The sequence below is a fragment of the Notothenia rossii genome (assembly GCF_949606895.1).
Source record: "Notothenia rossii genome assembly, chromosome: 1".
NCBI lineage: Eukaryota > Metazoa > Chordata > Actinopteri > Perciformes > Nototheniidae > Notothenia > Notothenia rossii.
The window spans coordinates 9,433,592-9,450,957 of NC_136912.1; the positions used below are offsets into that span (position 1 = coordinate 9,433,592).

At 40.5% G+C, this 17,366-nt stretch overlaps 1 protein-coding gene across 1 annotated transcript in view; it reads left to right on the forward strand.

The window, feature by feature from the left end:
• Positions 1–17,366, forward strand: part of mark1 (MAP/microtubule affinity-regulating kinase 1) — a 32,181-nt gene continuing 14,815 nt past the window's right edge. Inside the window, exons 1-3 of the mRNA XM_079668515.1 lie at positions 1–458; positions 12,011–12,214; positions 16,280–16,333. Coding sequence (XP_079524641.1) covers positions 405–458; positions 12,011–12,214; positions 16,280–16,333 — 312 coding nt within the window. The 5' untranslated portion in view covers positions 1–404. The remainder of the gene's footprint in view (positions 459–12,010; positions 12,215–16,279; positions 16,334–17,366) is intronic.

Consider the following 17,366-nt stretch of genomic DNA (forward strand, 5'->3'; position numbering starts at 1 on the left):
GAGGATGACGGGAAGGAGGAGCTCTGACGTCATATGTCCATGTTTTTTTTTGTAGCTCCGCAGTGCTGCTGTGTGAGCCGACAAAACCTCTGGAAGCTGCAGGAAGCTTTTTATACTTTTTTACACTTCTCCATTATTTTTCTTCTTCTTCTTCCTCTTCTTCTTCTTCTTCTTTCCTCCTGTCTTTATCGCCTTCTCTTTGTCTCCATGCGGGTGTTTCTCCAGCTCCAACCCAAACAGCGGGCCTTCCTGTAGCCGCCGCCCCGGCCTCCCTCTCCCTCCGGCCGGCGGAGCCTCCCAGCTGAGCCCCGCTGAGGTGGCCTGGTTCCCGGGGAGAGATGCTGTAGAGCAGCCGGTGGTGGAGATGCTTCTACCGGACTGAAGAGGAGCAGAAAGCAGGAAAGATGTCCGGCAGCAGGATGCCTCTGACCCCGGTGAGCGAGAGAGAAACCGAACAGGTAAGTGTGCTTCAACCCTGATTATTGATTATTGATTATTGATGGGAGTTTTGAATCGTTCATGCAGTGTCTTTACTTATATCAAGATTCAAAGGCTTTATTGTCATATGCACAGTAGCCACAGTGTAGATAGGGCAATGACAAACCTAAGTCCTAAGCTCCTCCAACAATGCAACATTATAGGACATTGTCGTGCCACAACATAACAAATAAAACACTTTTTAAAATGACATACTGGTGCAGGTAGAATGCAGGAATAAGTGAATAAGTGCCTTGCTCTGAAGGAATTTGATTATTGATTGAGTTTTAAATTATTCATTCAGTCTTTACTCATCGAGATTCAAAAGCTTAATTGTCATATACATAGTAGCTACAGTGTAGATATGGCTATGAACAACTTAAGTCCTAAGCTCCTCCAACAATGCAACATAACACAAGACATAAAGCACATTTAAAAATAAAAAGGACATACTGGTGCAGGAATAAGTGAACTATAAACATGTACAGTCTAGTGCCTTGCTCTAAAGGAATTTGATTATTGATTGAGTTTTAAATTATTCATGCAGTGTCTTATTTATTAGCCTATTATTGGTGGTTTCAGAATATTTGTAGTTATTATTTTTGACAGTTTAAACAGAGGTCACCTGTTGGGATCATCCTGATTGATCCACAGTGTTTCAGCAGATCAATAATATAAAGATCGGAATGCTTTATTGTTATATGCACAATAGCCAACGCATAGTTATTGGCAATAATAATCTTCCCAGACTCCTCTATCAGTCCAACATTACATATACTTAAAAACATGGAATACATATTTAAGATAAAGCCAGAAAATGTTCCAATGACATACTGGTGCAGGTAAAATGCAGGAATAAGTCAAATATATACAAGTTTGAGTGCCTTGCTCAAAGGGATGTTGGTAGCAGGCGTGTGACAACCTCATACTGTTAAATATCTTCATGCTGATGTTGACCACAGTGACACGTTTCTTGTCTTAGCAGTAACTGGAGATGGATGTCAAACGGGTCAGAGCACTTAAATTAACAACACCCATTTGTGAGAAACTCAGTGGCCTCAAAACTACACCAGAACTTGTTGTGCTCTAACCACACAGTTCCTTAAAGGGATAGTTTGGACTTTTTGGGGTTAATTATCCAGAGTTATTGTTTTACCTTTAGTAGATGGGATCCGTAAAGTGTAATATTGGCACGTCCCAGTTTGGAGAAACATGGAGATAGGAGTACCAGCACAGAAGGATGTTTTATTATATTATAAAGGATGACATAATGTATTGTAGCAACCTACAACTATCGATTTCAGTGTAGTTTATCTTGTACATGTTCACCTATTTACTGTGCCACCAAACAGCCTTATGCTACAGCAGGGTGTCCGCGGGGTCTTAAAAAGTATTAAAAGTTGATCAATCAATTTAGCGAAATTTGAAGGCTATTAAAAAGTATTAAACAGCATTTTCCAAGGTATTACATTTTGTAGCTTGTTTTCAATAAGTATATAAATTGTCCAAAGAGGTTGTATTCTACAGGGTGCCTGAATGTAATCATTGTGTAGGTGTGTAGTGTGATTCTGTGTAGTTTATTTATGGCATCCCGTTGGATTTGACGTCATCTGAACAGGACATCGCACGCTCACTGCTTGATAGCGCTCGGAGCTCCGTTTACGCCGGTTGTTAAGCAACATCGTTATGGGGAAATGCAAGTTTGCGTCCAAATGGTTGGAAGATAAGGAGGAAGGACAATCAATACTGTATATAGTCAATGTGAGGTAAAGTGTGTCGCCAAGGTAACCGGTTAGAACTCAAAGTGGCGATGAGGTCTTAAAATGTATGGAAAGGGTCTTAAAAAAGGTCTTAAAAGGTATTTCATTTGACTTCAGGATTCCTGCATATACCCTGTACAGGGAACCAAATATATGTACTTTTTAAAAAAACAACCAGAATCAATTCACAAAAACAGTCATTTGACTTTGAAGAACTCAGGAGTTGCTGGTCTACTTTTTCTCCCAGTTGGTTGGTTTGTTGTGTTTTTGTGTGACTTTGGTGTTTTTTAATGCTTTGTTTGGATTCTTCAAAGTCACACAATAAAAAAATAAAAACAATACAGGCAGCGTTAAATCACAACTCCATTGTCATCCGAGGTAACATTTACTGTTTTGTCAATGGAGTCTGGTAGCTTTGAAGAAAGTGTAGTTAACAGCGTAAGAGCCCCCCCCCACCAGAAAGTCATGTTGAAAGAAAAAGGGACAAGGCAAGATAGACCGTTATTCTACATAAATATACGTAAATATTATACTTATGTATCGTTTGTGGTTAGCTTTTGCAACAAAGGTACATTGCTTGTGGTACTCCAGAAGATACGATACTCAGTTTAAAAGAACAAGGATGATGCTGCAGAACCAAAGATATTTTCTTTTTTTATGCCACACATTCTTCCTCAAATTGTCATCATCTGGTGACTACATTACCCACAATGCAACTCTTCCCCTGGCAGTTATAGATTCAGGTGTGTTAAGCTGGACACGGCTAGCACTGCCTGCAGCCTCTGGTCTGGTTTATACATTTAAAAAGTTAAAAGAATGATTTCTTGTAACAGAGTATTTCTACACTGTTTGTATTTCTACTTTTACAGAAACAATAGTACTTTTCCCACTAGTTTCAGATGCAATAAGTTGAGTTGATACAGCTTCATGTTTTATTGTGGAGTCATGTAGCAGGATGCTAACAGCTACGATGAAATAGAAGATATATTAGCTTTGATTATTTAGTCCTGCAGCCACTATTGTGTTTACTAAAGAGTCTGTTTGTACTTTAATGTTGTGGATAACGCCCATGTGGAAACATTATATACAGTCTATGGTGGAAACACATGATGGAACAAGCTGTTAGCTGTGTTGTTGTGGACAGAAGTAGCTTCTACTTCTATGTTTTCATGTTTTCTCTCTCGTGTCATCTGTCAAACACTGAGAACTGTGTGATGTTTTTATGCCTCATGTTAGCAGAGTCTTCGGGTCTGATGGACCTTGAAGGAATTCTGGGTAAACGCAGCTTCCTTATTGTCATGCTAATGCAGGAATGCTAGCAGTGATCTGTTCTCAGGCTCCTGGTGCACATCCTCATCACTCTGTCTTAATGTTTCTCCATCTCAGGAATTATTTATTGATATGTAAGTATTAATGGGGAGGAGTGAGATCAGTATACTGCTTTATTTATTGATTCATCAGCTCACTATCTCTTGATAAATCCATTTGGTTTTTAAAGCATTTGAAAAAATCTCAACATTTAGTTTCCTATAAACCAAGCTGACGTCTTTGTGAGTTTGTTTTGTTCAACACAAATACATCAGATTATTGTGCATTTACACCAACAGTCTGGAGTAAGCTGTAATATTAAGGTGGTTCCTTTTTTCCTTCAATTAAAGCTAAAGTAAAAACGATATTACTAAGACGCCTAATGTATTATTGACACTTTGTAAATAGCTCCATTCAGTCGATGTCCACACAGTGTTGCATGGCAGGGGAAAACCATGTTGGATTTAAAAAAAATTCAGTCGTGGAAAAGTGACCCTCGATCATTATTGATCCACATTGGAATATTTGCTTTTATCATTTAGTTTTTCTTGGGTTTTTGAGCACTTTGCAGTCCATTCAATGGTTAGAGCAATGAGGTTTGAACTGTCATTTATGAATGTAATGTTTGTAAAGAGGACTTTCTACATGAAAAAACACATTCAAACATATTAATTATTCCTCTCAGACGTCAGAATTCTTCAAATCACGAAGGTGTTAATCTTGAAAAATTATTCTGCAGGTACATTTTCTGATGTTCAACTAATAGCATCATTGTGTTATCATTTGAACAGTAGAAACAGAAGTAGACGTTTTTGGCCGCTGCTTTTAGTATAACAACATTATAAATCTGACTTTCTTTTACTTTATCACTCACAGTATGACAGAGTATTGTCCTGCTGTCCGGTCATGTCTTTGTTTCTTTGTTTCCTCTGAATCCCCTTCACTTCAGTCAGACACTCAGTAGCTACAGCTGGCTCCTACTGTCTGTTTACTATTGATTGTTCCCAGAATACACTGCAGGATGTGATATCTGCAGCTCTGGGATGTCTTTTAGACTTCTAGAAGTCACTTTTAAAATCTTCAAGTGGGACAGGACAGCTTTACAATCACTTATACCAGTGGTGCGTTCAAGATCTATTGAGAAGTGCGAAATGTTGTCACACATTTGAACTGGTACACCCTGGAAGTAGGGTTGTCTGCTATGACTGAATTTAATGTGCAAGGTTTGAAATGTGTCCACTGGTTCTTTTGTATAATGTTTTTACTGTGGTAGGTTATTCTCGCGTGATCTTGTGATTCCCGCGTGATCTCACCGTCACAATCTCATTTATCTAGCTGTCTGGCAAAGTTACCTTAATGGGCAAACGTGCAGAAGGACATAGAAGTTCTAAAATCAGGACAAGGCAGAAGTTTTGTTAAATGACAACCAGACATTTGCACAGTTTGTCGTCATGTTTTTAAATGAAAAGTGGGCAAAACCTGCAGGAAAAGTCAAAACATTTAAGTGATGTTCTGTAGACTGAAGTCAGGCTTGTATGTATTCGCACCTGTTATTATAAACTATTTAGAGCTCAAGTACCGTATTGTGATATTTACAGTTTCCTTGATATCATATTACATATACTGGGTTGTAAAATACATTTGTCTTACCCTACTGCTACGTTAGCCATTAGCTAGTAGTGCTAACAAAGCTAACATTTTCAGACTTGTACTGTCAAAGGGGTCAACTCGGTTTCGATGTCATTCAGCTCCGATTTCTGACTTCCTAGCTTAAATGACTCAAGACAATCTGCCCCCTCCCCCTTCCTTGGTGGTGTGACCTTTGACCCCGGTCAGTGTGTCACGTGCAGTCCAACACACGGAGAGTTCAGGCTCTTCTCCACACACACACACACACACACACACACACACACACACACACACACACACACACACACACACACACACACACACACACACACACACACACACACACACACACACAGATCCTCCTCACAGATCAATCACTGTGAAATCAGCTGCTGGAGGCTTTAATTGTCTCCATGGCAACAGGCTTACTATGGGATTCCCCAAATGTGGGAGTAGAACCCCCCCCTCCCCATGAAGCCACACAGGGACTGAAATCCAACTAACGAGTCCAAACTAGTGTCTGAACCCTGACCTGTGTGTCCTCTTGACTTATCCTAGTTAGCACAGCGGCTAACCAATGCAACATTTAGTCTTGAGGGGTCTGTTTTAAGGCATAATATTTACATTTTCCATATAACAGGCCTAAAAACGACTAGATATGTTGAGTTGTGCACTATCAATATGTTTCCCTCAATTTTCAAACCTGGAGAAATACTTATTTCAACCAAGGTAACGGTCCGTTTCACCTCCCATTGGCCCATGCTTCAACAGTTGGATGACAGCTAGAAGATGTCAATTTGAAAACTTTTTTTTCATTTTAAGATTATTTTTTTTTACTATAAGCTTTTTAGATCTGTGTAGTTTTAAAAAAACAAAACTTTTACACTTTTTGGAGCCTTTTCAGACAAACAGCAACCAACACAATTAACAAGCAACATCAGCACAGCACAGTACAATGCAACATCATTGTTGTCCGCATGTGATGTAGAGGCCCTATTATTCTTTATGGGGTTTTCCCTCCCCTGTAGTGGGTCATATAGCTGTATGTGTATGTTAATGGTCTTGAAGCCAGCTAACCAATCAGAGCAGACTGGGCTCTGGTTTCAGACAGAGGGTGAAAAGAGGTGCTGCAGCACAGGCAGTATGAGAAAAATAAAGAGCTTTTTGAACCTTAAAGCATGGAGACATGTCCCAGTAGAGACACATAATTAAAATATGAACCTGAAAGTGAGCATAATAGAGCCCCATTTAAGAAAGTTATTTCCTGTGTTCTATGGAAACAAATGATCACGGTTAATAGAATTGGTGTTCCCAATAGCAGATGATGACGGTATGTCTACAATCATTCTCATTTTGAGATATATTTGAACCATCTTCCAGTGTGTAAGTCTGGTAGTTCTTAAAATTGTTGAGATTTTGCATCTGCCCCAACCTATCCGTCTAAGTTTTATTTAGAGTACTATTTCTTACTTCTGCAAATTAACTAGGTTTAGGTTTCACTTTATGTCTCTGAGGCATTTCTCTCTTCCCTTCTCTTTACTCTCTAGATCACTTTGGCAACGGCAAATAAAAGAAAGGAAAATATATTTTCTATTAACAGTATCTATCTTGGTTTTTGGATTTCCCTTTTCAAAATTACAAAAAAACAAACTGTCTCTGCTTTCATTCATTAACAACAAACAACAAACAGAGCAACAAATGATAGGCAGACCTCTCATTCTGTAAACTGACACGTAAATAAAAACAAGTTCCTGTTTTAAACTGGTGGTCTGTTCTTTACCAGAAGGAAGTGTAAGAAAGCTGAAAACTGAAAAGTAACCAAAGCTGTCAGACAAATGTTGTGGAGACTAAAGTACAACATGTTTCCTTTGAGCTATAGTTGTTCAAAGGCTTTATTGTCATATGCACAGATACAGTGTCCTTATGAAATGACATCTTAATGAAAGGCTCCTCCAACAACGCAAGACTATAAGCCGCGCCTTTTTCCCAATTTTTCGACGCTGCGGTTTATATAACGGTGCGGCTAATCTATGGATTTTTACAGCTAACGGCCACCACCTTTAACTCTATGGGCTCTATGGCCGGTCCGCGGACCCCCACCTTTAAGCGGCGGGTTCCAGCAGGAAAAGCTGGAGGCCGGAAAAGAGTGAAACAGGTAGCGCGCAAAAGTAAAAGTGGAACCGAGAGTGGTATGCCGCTGCTGCGGCTTATATTCAGGTGCGCCTTATAGTCCGAAAATTACGGTATATATATATATGACATTAAAAAATAAAATAATGCAGGAGAAGTTAAATATATGCAGAAGGGTTTTGACATGTGTCTGTGCCCTCATACCAAAATGCAGATTTTTAAGGGATGCCAAAAAACAATATCTCTGTTCGCCAAAAACTGTATAATCACCAAATTTAAATTTTTGAAAACCGTGTCAAAGAGAGCGCCAGACGACATAGACAGCTTTGTTTTTACGCATCTCTGACATTACGTTGTTTACGTCCTAGGCGCCATCTTGTATACGGGCTTCATGTTCAATCCAATCCACTTAATTTGTATAGCACATAATAAAAAAAGAGGGTTTACCAAAGGGCTTCACACCAAACATAACATTATAATAAAATATAATATTACAATAATAGATAAAAGGCAAACATGATAATTAATACAAGGTACATAAAAGCTATGGACAGACAATAAAAGCTTAAAAATCGCTAAAACAGCTCAGACTGAAAAGAGGGAAAAGAGGTGGGTCTTCAGGCGGGACTTAAAAGTGTGGAGGGCAGGTCGTTCCAGAGCCTGGTCGTTCTCTTAGTTTTAGGGACTACCAGCAGCAGCTGATCAGCCCACCTCAAAGCCCTTGAGGGGGTGTACACCTTGAGGAGGTCGGAGATGTACTGAGGGGGCCTGCCCATTGAGCGATTTAAATACAAACAATAACATCTTAAAATGAACTCTAAAATGGGCAGGCAGCCAGTGGAGGGAAGCCAGAATTGGTGTGATGCAATAATTGATATATCATATTCAAGATGAGCGCCACAGTATTGCCCTCATACTATATTTTTCTAGAAAAACTCCTTTGCAGGTAATGTAGAATAAAATGAGCTAAAAATAGAATGTAAAATGAAGTGCCGTACAGTTAAGAGTGTACTGTAATGTAGCATAAAAACAATAACATTGAAGTAAAAACAAGTAGCTGAAAGTTATGCATGAGTACAGCTCTTGAGTAAATGTACTTATTTACATATCCCCACTGCCTGCTAACTAACCCTGTGAGTAACATGTCTGACTTTCTGATGTGACCGGGATGTTAACACCAGATCTGCCTGTTTACGTTTTTCTTCCCTAAAATCATTTAAGGGATCAGTGTCAGCAGCGGGGGTGCAGTGTTACGTCAGTGTGTAGCAGTAGATGTGTGTGTCTCAGTGTCTAGCAGTAGATGTGTGTTCCTCAGTGTGTAGCAGTAGAGGTGTGTGTCTCAGTGTGTAGCAGTAGAGGTGTGTGTCTCAGTGTGTAGCAGTAGATGTGTGTGTCTCAGTGTGTAGCAGTAGAGGTGTGTGTCTCAGTGTGTAGCAGTAGATGTGTGTGTCTCAGTGTGTAGCAGTAGATGTGTGTGTCTCAGTGTGTAGCAGTAGATGTGTGTGTCTCAGTGTGTAGCAGTAGAGGTGTGTGTCTCAGTGTGTAGCAGTAGAGGTGTGTGTCTCAGTGTGTAGCAGTAGAGGTGTGTGTCTCAGTGTGTAGCAGTAGATGTGTGTGTCTCAGTGTGTAGCAGTATGTGTGTGTGTCTCAGTGTGTAGCAGTAGAGGTGTGTGTCTCAGTGTGTAGCAGTAGATGTGTGTGTCTCAGTGTGTAGCAGTAGAGGTGTGTGTCTCAGTGTGTAGCAGTATGTGTGTGTGTCTCAGTGTGTAGCAGTATGTGTGTGTCTCAGTGTGTAGCAGTAGAGGTGTGTGTCTCAGTGTGTAGCAGTATGTGTGTGTGTCTCAGTGTGTAGCAGTATGTGTGTGTCTCAGTGTGTAGCAGTATGTGTGTGTGTCTCAGTGTGTAGCAGTATGTGTGTGTCTCAGTGTGTAGCAGTAGATGTGTGTCTCAGTGTGTAGCAGTAGAGGTGTGTGTCTCAGTGTGTAGCAGTAGATGTGTGTGTCTCAGTGTGTAGCAGTATGTGTGTGTGTCTCAGTGTGTAGCAGTAGAGGTGTGTGTCTCAGTGTGTAGCAGTAGATGTGTGTGTCTCAGTGTGTAGCAGTAGAGGTGTGTGTCTCAGTGTGTAGCAGTATGTGTGTGTGTCTCAGTGTGTAGCAGTATGTGTGTGTCTCAGTGTGTAGCAGTAGAGGTGTGTGTCTCAGTGTGTAGCAGTATGTGTGTGTGTCTCAGTGTGTAGCAGTATGTGTGTGTCTCAGTGTGTAGCAGTATGTGTGTGTGTCTCAGTGTGTAGCAGTATGTGTGTGTCTCAGTGTGTAGCAGTAGATGTGTGTGTCTCAGTGTGTAACAGTAGAGGTGTGTGTCTCCTGCAGCTGGTTCAGACGCTGTCCGACTGGTTTCCATCAGATCCAGTTCCTCTGACAGCCGCCGGCCTGGAGCAGATATTACAGTTCACCCATTGTCCTGCACTCAGACCCTAGTTTGGTTCATACACTCTGGGAAATGATGAATTGCTGTTTCAACACTTCAGTTTGTTCGTAGATGACATATAATATGTTAATGAGGGAGCTTTGGAGGTGATAGAAGGAGGATTTTGTTACCTTTATACCGAGCCAGGGCAGCTGTTTCCCCTTTTTCAGTCTTCATGCTGAGCTATGCTAACTGGTTGCTAGCCTTAGCTTCGTTTTTCAACCATCAAAATGGGAACTTTAATAAAAAAAGAGAAAGTAATTAATATGAAGCTTGTCAAACTTCTCCTTTTGTGCAAATCTTATTAGTTCAGTTTTTGTCTGTTCTCTTTGGTCACAGAGAAACCCTAAACACACATGTCCTCCTATCAGTGTCACTTTGACCAGGTTGGTCTTCATGTAACAGGTAAAACTACATTTTAAAAGACATATCACGCACATTTTCAGGTTCATATCAGTATGTAGTGTCTCTCCTGTGACATGTCTCCATGCTCTAATGTTCAAATAGCTCTTTATTTTTCTCACACTGTCTGAAACCAGAGCCCAGTCTGCTCTGATGCTGCTCTGGTTTGCATTCCGCCCAGCCAATCAGACATAGGAACCTTTTTTCTCCCACGGAAGTACCTGCTCTCTAGCAAGGACTGAAAAGGGGGTAAAAAGGTTCTCATTAACTAATTTTAGTTCCGGCTCTTTTTGGTGTGAACGCGACATTTCGGAACTATATCGGAACTAAAGTGGGAAAAGTACTGCGGTTTGAACGCGGCTAATGTCTTAGAGCACTATCCTATAGAAGTGCGAGTGTGGAGGGAACTTTGGGATTTTAGCCTTTGCAGACCATTTACATGCACACAAACCTATAAACACATTACACTACACTTCTTTAAAGTGACTGCAGACTTGGTTGTTCTGTCAGCCAATTCTAGAAGTTTGTCTTTCTCAGATTGTGGTTTGCAAGGAGACATGCTGCTCTGTTTATCAATCATTGAACCTGCACTCACTGTGTTTTGTTTCACTGCAGTCGAGCTGGGATCCGTTCCACATTAATCTAAGTGAGTAGGAAGAAGGGAATTGTACACAGTGAGAAGTACTTTCCTGTTTACAGATATCCTTGCTCTGCTTATTGCACCCAAACCAGAAACTGATGTTATGATCTCGGTCGTATGTGGCCTCCACTGTAGGCGAGGGATCCTGTTTCACACCTGGTATTTAAACCAGAAGACATGTTAGTTGATATTATCCCAATCAATACAAGTCAAGGGGTCTCCTGTGCTTCTAAGGGTCAGAGATGTGTTATTTTTTGTGTTTAGGGACGGTTTCTAAACTCAGCAACGTCTCTCTTTTCACAACCTCTGTTAAGGTTTGCTGGTATAGTTGTTTTGCAAGGTGGTAAATGGCTATCATACATACATACGGATTGTGGTCGTCTTTCAACCAGAAGGTTATGAGTTTGATCCCAGCCTGTGCAGTCAACATGTCGATGGGCAAGATACTGAATCTTGAGTTGCTCCCGGTGTGTGTGTGTGTGTGTGTGTGTGTGTGTGTGTGTGTGTGTGTGTGTGTGTGTGTGTGTGTGTGTGTGTGTGTGTGTGTGTGTGTGTGTGTGTGTGTGTGTGTGTGTGTGTGTGTGTGTGTGTGTGTGTGTGTGTGTGTGTGTGTGTGTGTGTGTGTGTGTGTGTGTGTGTGTGTGTGTGTGTGTGTGTGTGTGTGTGTGTGTGTGTGTGTGTGTGTGTGTGAGAGAATGTTAGTTCCTAGAGCAAGCTACACTGCTCTGTATGAATGAGTGAATGACTCGTAGTATGTAAAGCGCTTTGAGGGGTTGAAAAGACTGGATAAAGCGCTTTATAAGCACAGTCCATTTACCTTTTACCATAGAGGTCAAAGTACGCTTCCCTGTGGAACTCCTATTCTGCATTTGGGCGAGTGTGGTGCGTTAACATCCTGTCTTGTCACAGCAGACCTGTTTTTTTTTTACTGAACATATTTTATATTTAATTTCAATATAAATACTGCTTTATTTTATTTTACTATTATTAAATTATTATTATTTTTTAATGTTATTCTAGTTTTCTTAAAATAGTTCTCTATCTGTGTTAATTATTGTTTTACTTGTATGGATATGCACCACGACACCAAGTCAAATTCCTCATGCGTGTCAACCTACCTGGTAATAAATCTTTTTCTAATTCTGATTCTATCGTTTAGTTCAGATTAATCTAATTGTTTATATGAAATCTGTTTCAGAAAAAGACTTCAGACGCTCTCCCAGATCCTCCGGCCCCTCCCACCAAATCAGCGAGTCGCCACAGTCTGCCGCCATGTCGCAGCGGCGTGACGTCCAGCGCAGACGAGCAGCCGCACGTCGGCAACTACCGCCTGCTGAAGACCATCGGGAAGGGAAACTTCGCCAAAGTCAAACTGGCCAAACACGCTCTGACCGGCCGAGAGGTGAGATCAGTCTGTTTGTATTACAGTATATGTATTAATCAAATCGAACCTTATTCACATAGCACTTTTCATACACAAAATGTAGCATCATGTGCTTCGCTAACCAAAAGAAAAACTATTCCCCCTCCTCATTCCCAGCTAATAATAATGTGATTGACAAAAAAAAATATCTTAATTCCAACAGAAGTAAAAAAACACAGGACTGAATAAAACGAGAATAAAATCATAAAATAAGAATAAATACAATTCAGTTATAATCTTAAAAAGCTACCCTTTTCTTCTGGGAGGCTGATCCACAATCACGGGCTGTAATAATAATAATAATATAATACATGATACTTGTATAGCGTTTTTCTAGACACTCAAAGACGCTTTGACAGAGAATTAAAAAAAACAAAAGAGAAACAAAACAGAAAATAGGGGGGGGGGTGGTCAGGGGTTGAATGCAGTGTTGAACAGGTGGGTTTTGAGCGTTTTGAGTGATGTTTTGAATGCGGTGAGGGAGGAAGAATCTAGGGCTGCTCAATTAATCATATTTGAATCGCAATTACGATTATGGCTTGCAACGATTACGAAAACAACGTAATCTAAATAAAATTATAACTTTTTTTTTATTTTTTTTTATTGGTTTTTCAGTTTAATTATACTTAAAGTTCAGGGTAATCAACTGTTAAAAACATACTGTTCACATTTTTTTCACCAATAAATGGATGTTTTCAAAGTAAATGGATAATCGTTTTTAATAATCGTGATATCAATTATTGACCCAAATAATCGAGATTATGATTTTTGCCATAATCGAGCATCCCTAGAAGAATCTCTTGATGGATTGGGGTAGTGAGTCCCAGAGGGTGGACGCAGCAACGGAGAAGGCTCTGCCGCCCCAGGACTTGAGGTTGGTCCGGGTGGGGGGTAGGGATGCCAGTGATTATTCGATTATTCGAATATTCGTTACAGTCTCCATAATCGAATATTATTTTTAAAAATTGATTTTATTGATATATTTTTTAATTATTATTTATGTTTTTTTTTTTTTTATCTGGCTTAGTTTCAACCAAAATATAGACTAATGCTAATAATAGTAATAGTATTAATAATTGTAAATGGCCATTGGTCACACCACCAGTTTGTTTTACTGTAAACTTGGAGGAAGCCTGCGTGCAGAGCAGACTGCTGCTGCAGCACGCTACACACCGCCCCCGCCCCCACCCCCCCTCTCCCTCACACGTGCGACTAAAGATGAACAAAGCGGCAGGTAAAAAGCGTTCATGGAGTTGCATCATGTTGATGTTGGTTTATTTGTCATTTATTTTGTTTGTACTGTTAAACATGTTCCAGTAAAGAAAACAATGGAATTCCTTTTGTCTGAGTTTTTTTTCTTTCTCTCCCGTGCGCGGGGGGGGTCGGTCGGTCGGTCGGTCGGTAAATCGATTATTATTCGCCAGGGCTGTCGAATAATCGATTTGATCATGGTCAGTTTCTGGCAACCCTAGTGGGGGGGGGGGGACGACGACGGGGGTTGGCTGCAGCAGAGCGGAGGGTGCGAGTGGGAGTGTGTCTGCGGAGGAGGTCAGTCAGGTGGGATGGGGCCAGGTTATGGAGGGCTTTGTACGTCATCAGGAGGATGCTGTACTGAATTCTCTGGGGGACTGGGAGCCAGTGGAGCTTGATGAGGATGGGGGTGATGTGTTCACGGTGTGGGTGAGTAGACGGGCGGCGGAGTTCTGGATGTATTGAAGTTTGTTGAGGATGTTTGCAGGTGAACCATAGAGGAAGCTGTTGCAATAGTCCAGACGGGAGGTGATGAACTAATATAAAGAAGCCTCAACATGGGTCTTTGTTATAACTTGAAAAACAAATGATTTGAAGGACAGTAGCAGAAGACCTAAAGGAACTTCAGGGTTCATAAGTCAAAAGCAAATCTCATAAATAGCAAGGACCAAGACCATTAAGAGCTTTATTGACTGACATTAAAGGGTTTGCAGTTGTGAGGCTTCCTGTTTGAGGTTTGCAGCGGAGGATCAGGTGCATGCAGCTCTTCTACAAACAACAGGAAGTCAGTTTTCTATTTGGTGTAGCGTCACATGGATCATTGAGGTGATTCAGGAAGTTCAGATACTTCTTTTATAATCATAATTGGAGGTTCAAGGTTCTTTATTTTGTCATACGAACATAGCTACAGTGTAGTTATGCCGATGAAATTCTTAGGTCACTTCTCCAACAGTGCAACACAGACACAGGATACCTATTTTTCCATTGCAAATAAACATCTGCAAATCCTCTTAGAAATATGAATAAAATAGACTGCACATATCTGCCTAACTTGCCTGAGAATTGCCTTGTTTTTAAGGTTTCTTTGGTTATAAAATACTTTGGTGATATTTCTCTGTACATCATGATTACACTGCAAACCAGCATACTTTTTTAACGAAGACAATTTGCAAATGTTTGCCCTCCAGTTGTCTTTATTTTGTCTTAAGGCATACTCACATAGAGCTAACGGTGGCTTGAGAATATGTCAAGTATAAATATATAAGCCAAAACGATATCCAACCCATCATAAAGTGTCATTACTCCTCACTCTATTTTTTACGACTGTTAATGTTTAACACATACTGCTTGTTGTGGGCAAAGTCAAGAAACAACACACACACACACACACACGCACACGCACACACACACACACACACACACACACACACACACACACACACACACACACACACACACACACACACACACACACACACACACACACACAGGCACACCTTTAATAAACTGGGAACTCATAAAAAGTGTGATTTTAAATCTGAAATTATAATAATAAATCTTCATATCGAAAGAAACAAATGACATCATACCTCACCATAATGCCCTCTAAACGAGTTATTTCCAACTGCTTTTATTACCGGATATTTTAATGATATCACAAGACGTTCTGATGCAGATTAAGACGATTGTATAAACTCCCTCAGAGTCTCTGTGGGGTTAAATCTGCTGGAAACGTAACCCTTCAAAATCAATTATTAATGTTGCAGACCTCAGCATCTGGGAGCCGATTGGTCAGGAGATCAAACGGAGCGTGTGTGTGTGTGTGTGTGTGTGTGTGTGTGTGTGTGTGTGTGTGTGTGTGTGTGTGTGTGTGTGTGTGTGTGTGTGTGTGTGTGTGTGTGTGTGTGTGTGTGTGTGTGTGTGTGTGTGTGTGTGTGTGTGTGTGTGTGTGTGTGTGTGTGTGTGTGTGTGTGTGTGTGTGTGTGTGTGTGTGTGACGTTTTACACTTATCTTAAGATTTGTTTTCCGAGTCCGAGCCGTCCAATCAGCTGCTGGGTTTCTCTCTGGAGACGCCCGGTGATGGTTGCTCTGAGAGGAGAAGCTTCATCTGCTGTCCTGCAGCCATTTTAATTGATTGATCATCTTTAAAGCATATTTTGGATCCGAGCCTGAAAATTAGAAACTCTTTCACCCTGCTGAGTCAGTGTGTTCCTGTAAAACACTTTCCATTTGCTCTGCAGAAATGATTTCAATGATTTCTTTCTGTTCATTTATCTCTTTAGTACTTCATATGATTGCAAATCATACCCTTTTTTCTAGTAACACTAAGCATCGGGAAGCGGGTTTGTTTAAAAGTTGGAACTACAATGAGCTTCATGTAAAAATGTATTGAAGTAAGCAATGTAAAGAGATATTCAATTATAGATAGGTGCATCCGAATAATTTGATAAAGGCGGTAAAGCGTATCGAAAGAGCACTTTAGTCTTTTGAGGAAAGTGCTCGGTCTTGTTTGATTGAATTCACTTGTGTTACCAGGAAGCCTTACTGAAAACACAACAATAAAACTCCCAACCAAACAGATAAATCAAAAAGTTACGACATCCAGCTTCATCAAAATGTCAGTTTTACATTGTGTGTGTGTGTGTGTGTGTGTGTGTGTGTGTGTGTGTGTGTGTGTGTGTGTGTGTGTGTGTGTGGGTGTGGGTGTGGGGGGGGTGTGGGTGTGGGTGTGGGTGTGGGTATGGGTGTGTGTGTGTTGTAAAAACTAAATGTTTTTATATTTTTTTTTTGCAGGTCGCCATCAAGATCATTGACAAAACTCAGCTGAACCCAACCAGTCTGCAGAAGGTACGTCTCATCTCTGACCTTTGACCTCCGTCTAAGCAAAAGCTATATCTTGAATTTGTGACCCTGGAGACTTAACTTCAGCTACGTCCTCACTACTCACACAAAAACTCAACTAAAAGCACCTCAAAATTGTACGTCACTGCAGTACTCCACAAAATGCAATTCACTACGTTGCACCGCTGTGTTTAAGGCGTTACAAGATGTTGTTTCAAAAGCAAAAGCTCCCACACATTTCAGTACAGGATTATATATGTACGCTTCGCTTTCTTTTTTCAGTTAATGAGTAACCTGCATCCGTTTTTCTTAACCCTTTGTTTGAACTCATGTCATAACCATGCAAACAAAGGCACAATGGGCGCTGGTCATTTTAAATATGTATTGTAATGAAGTAAATAAAGATACAGCTACTAATCTGACGTGTGTTAGTCAGTGAGGTAGAAGCGGATGTGTGAGCATAACGTGTAGTGTAAGCTTTTGAACTGGACAGAGTCATTGTAGAGAGGCGAAGTCACGCCCATCTACTTCCGCCCCATTGGACCTTATTTCTGAAAAATAATGTATTGAAGTCAATGGAGAGAGAAAGATTATCTTTCGATCCCGTTTGAATTGTGCCACGAATTACACATATGATGTTTGTCAATCTTAAAAAATTATTTCCATGTAAAAAAAGTCACAGTTTGTCTTAAAACTGTTGAAATATAACACGCAACTAGAAAGACTACAAATCCCAGAGTAAGTGAATTTAGGTAGCTGACATTAATGTTACACATTACACTCGTGTTACTCACCGAAACCTTGTAAAGCCGGTCCCGCATGCTGGAACCGACTAACTCCCCTTGTGTGTCTGTACAGCTCTCAACATGGCCAGACTTGTAGAGATTTTCTCCTCTTTTAATACTGTTTGCCTCATTCTTAAAGAAAGAAGTGAATTGTGCTAACGTGACGGCCATCTTGGTCTTGGTGACGTGTGCAAGACCAGAGATGTAGTTCATTGAGCGTTTCACACAAACAAAAGTGTTACTTCACAGTTTTA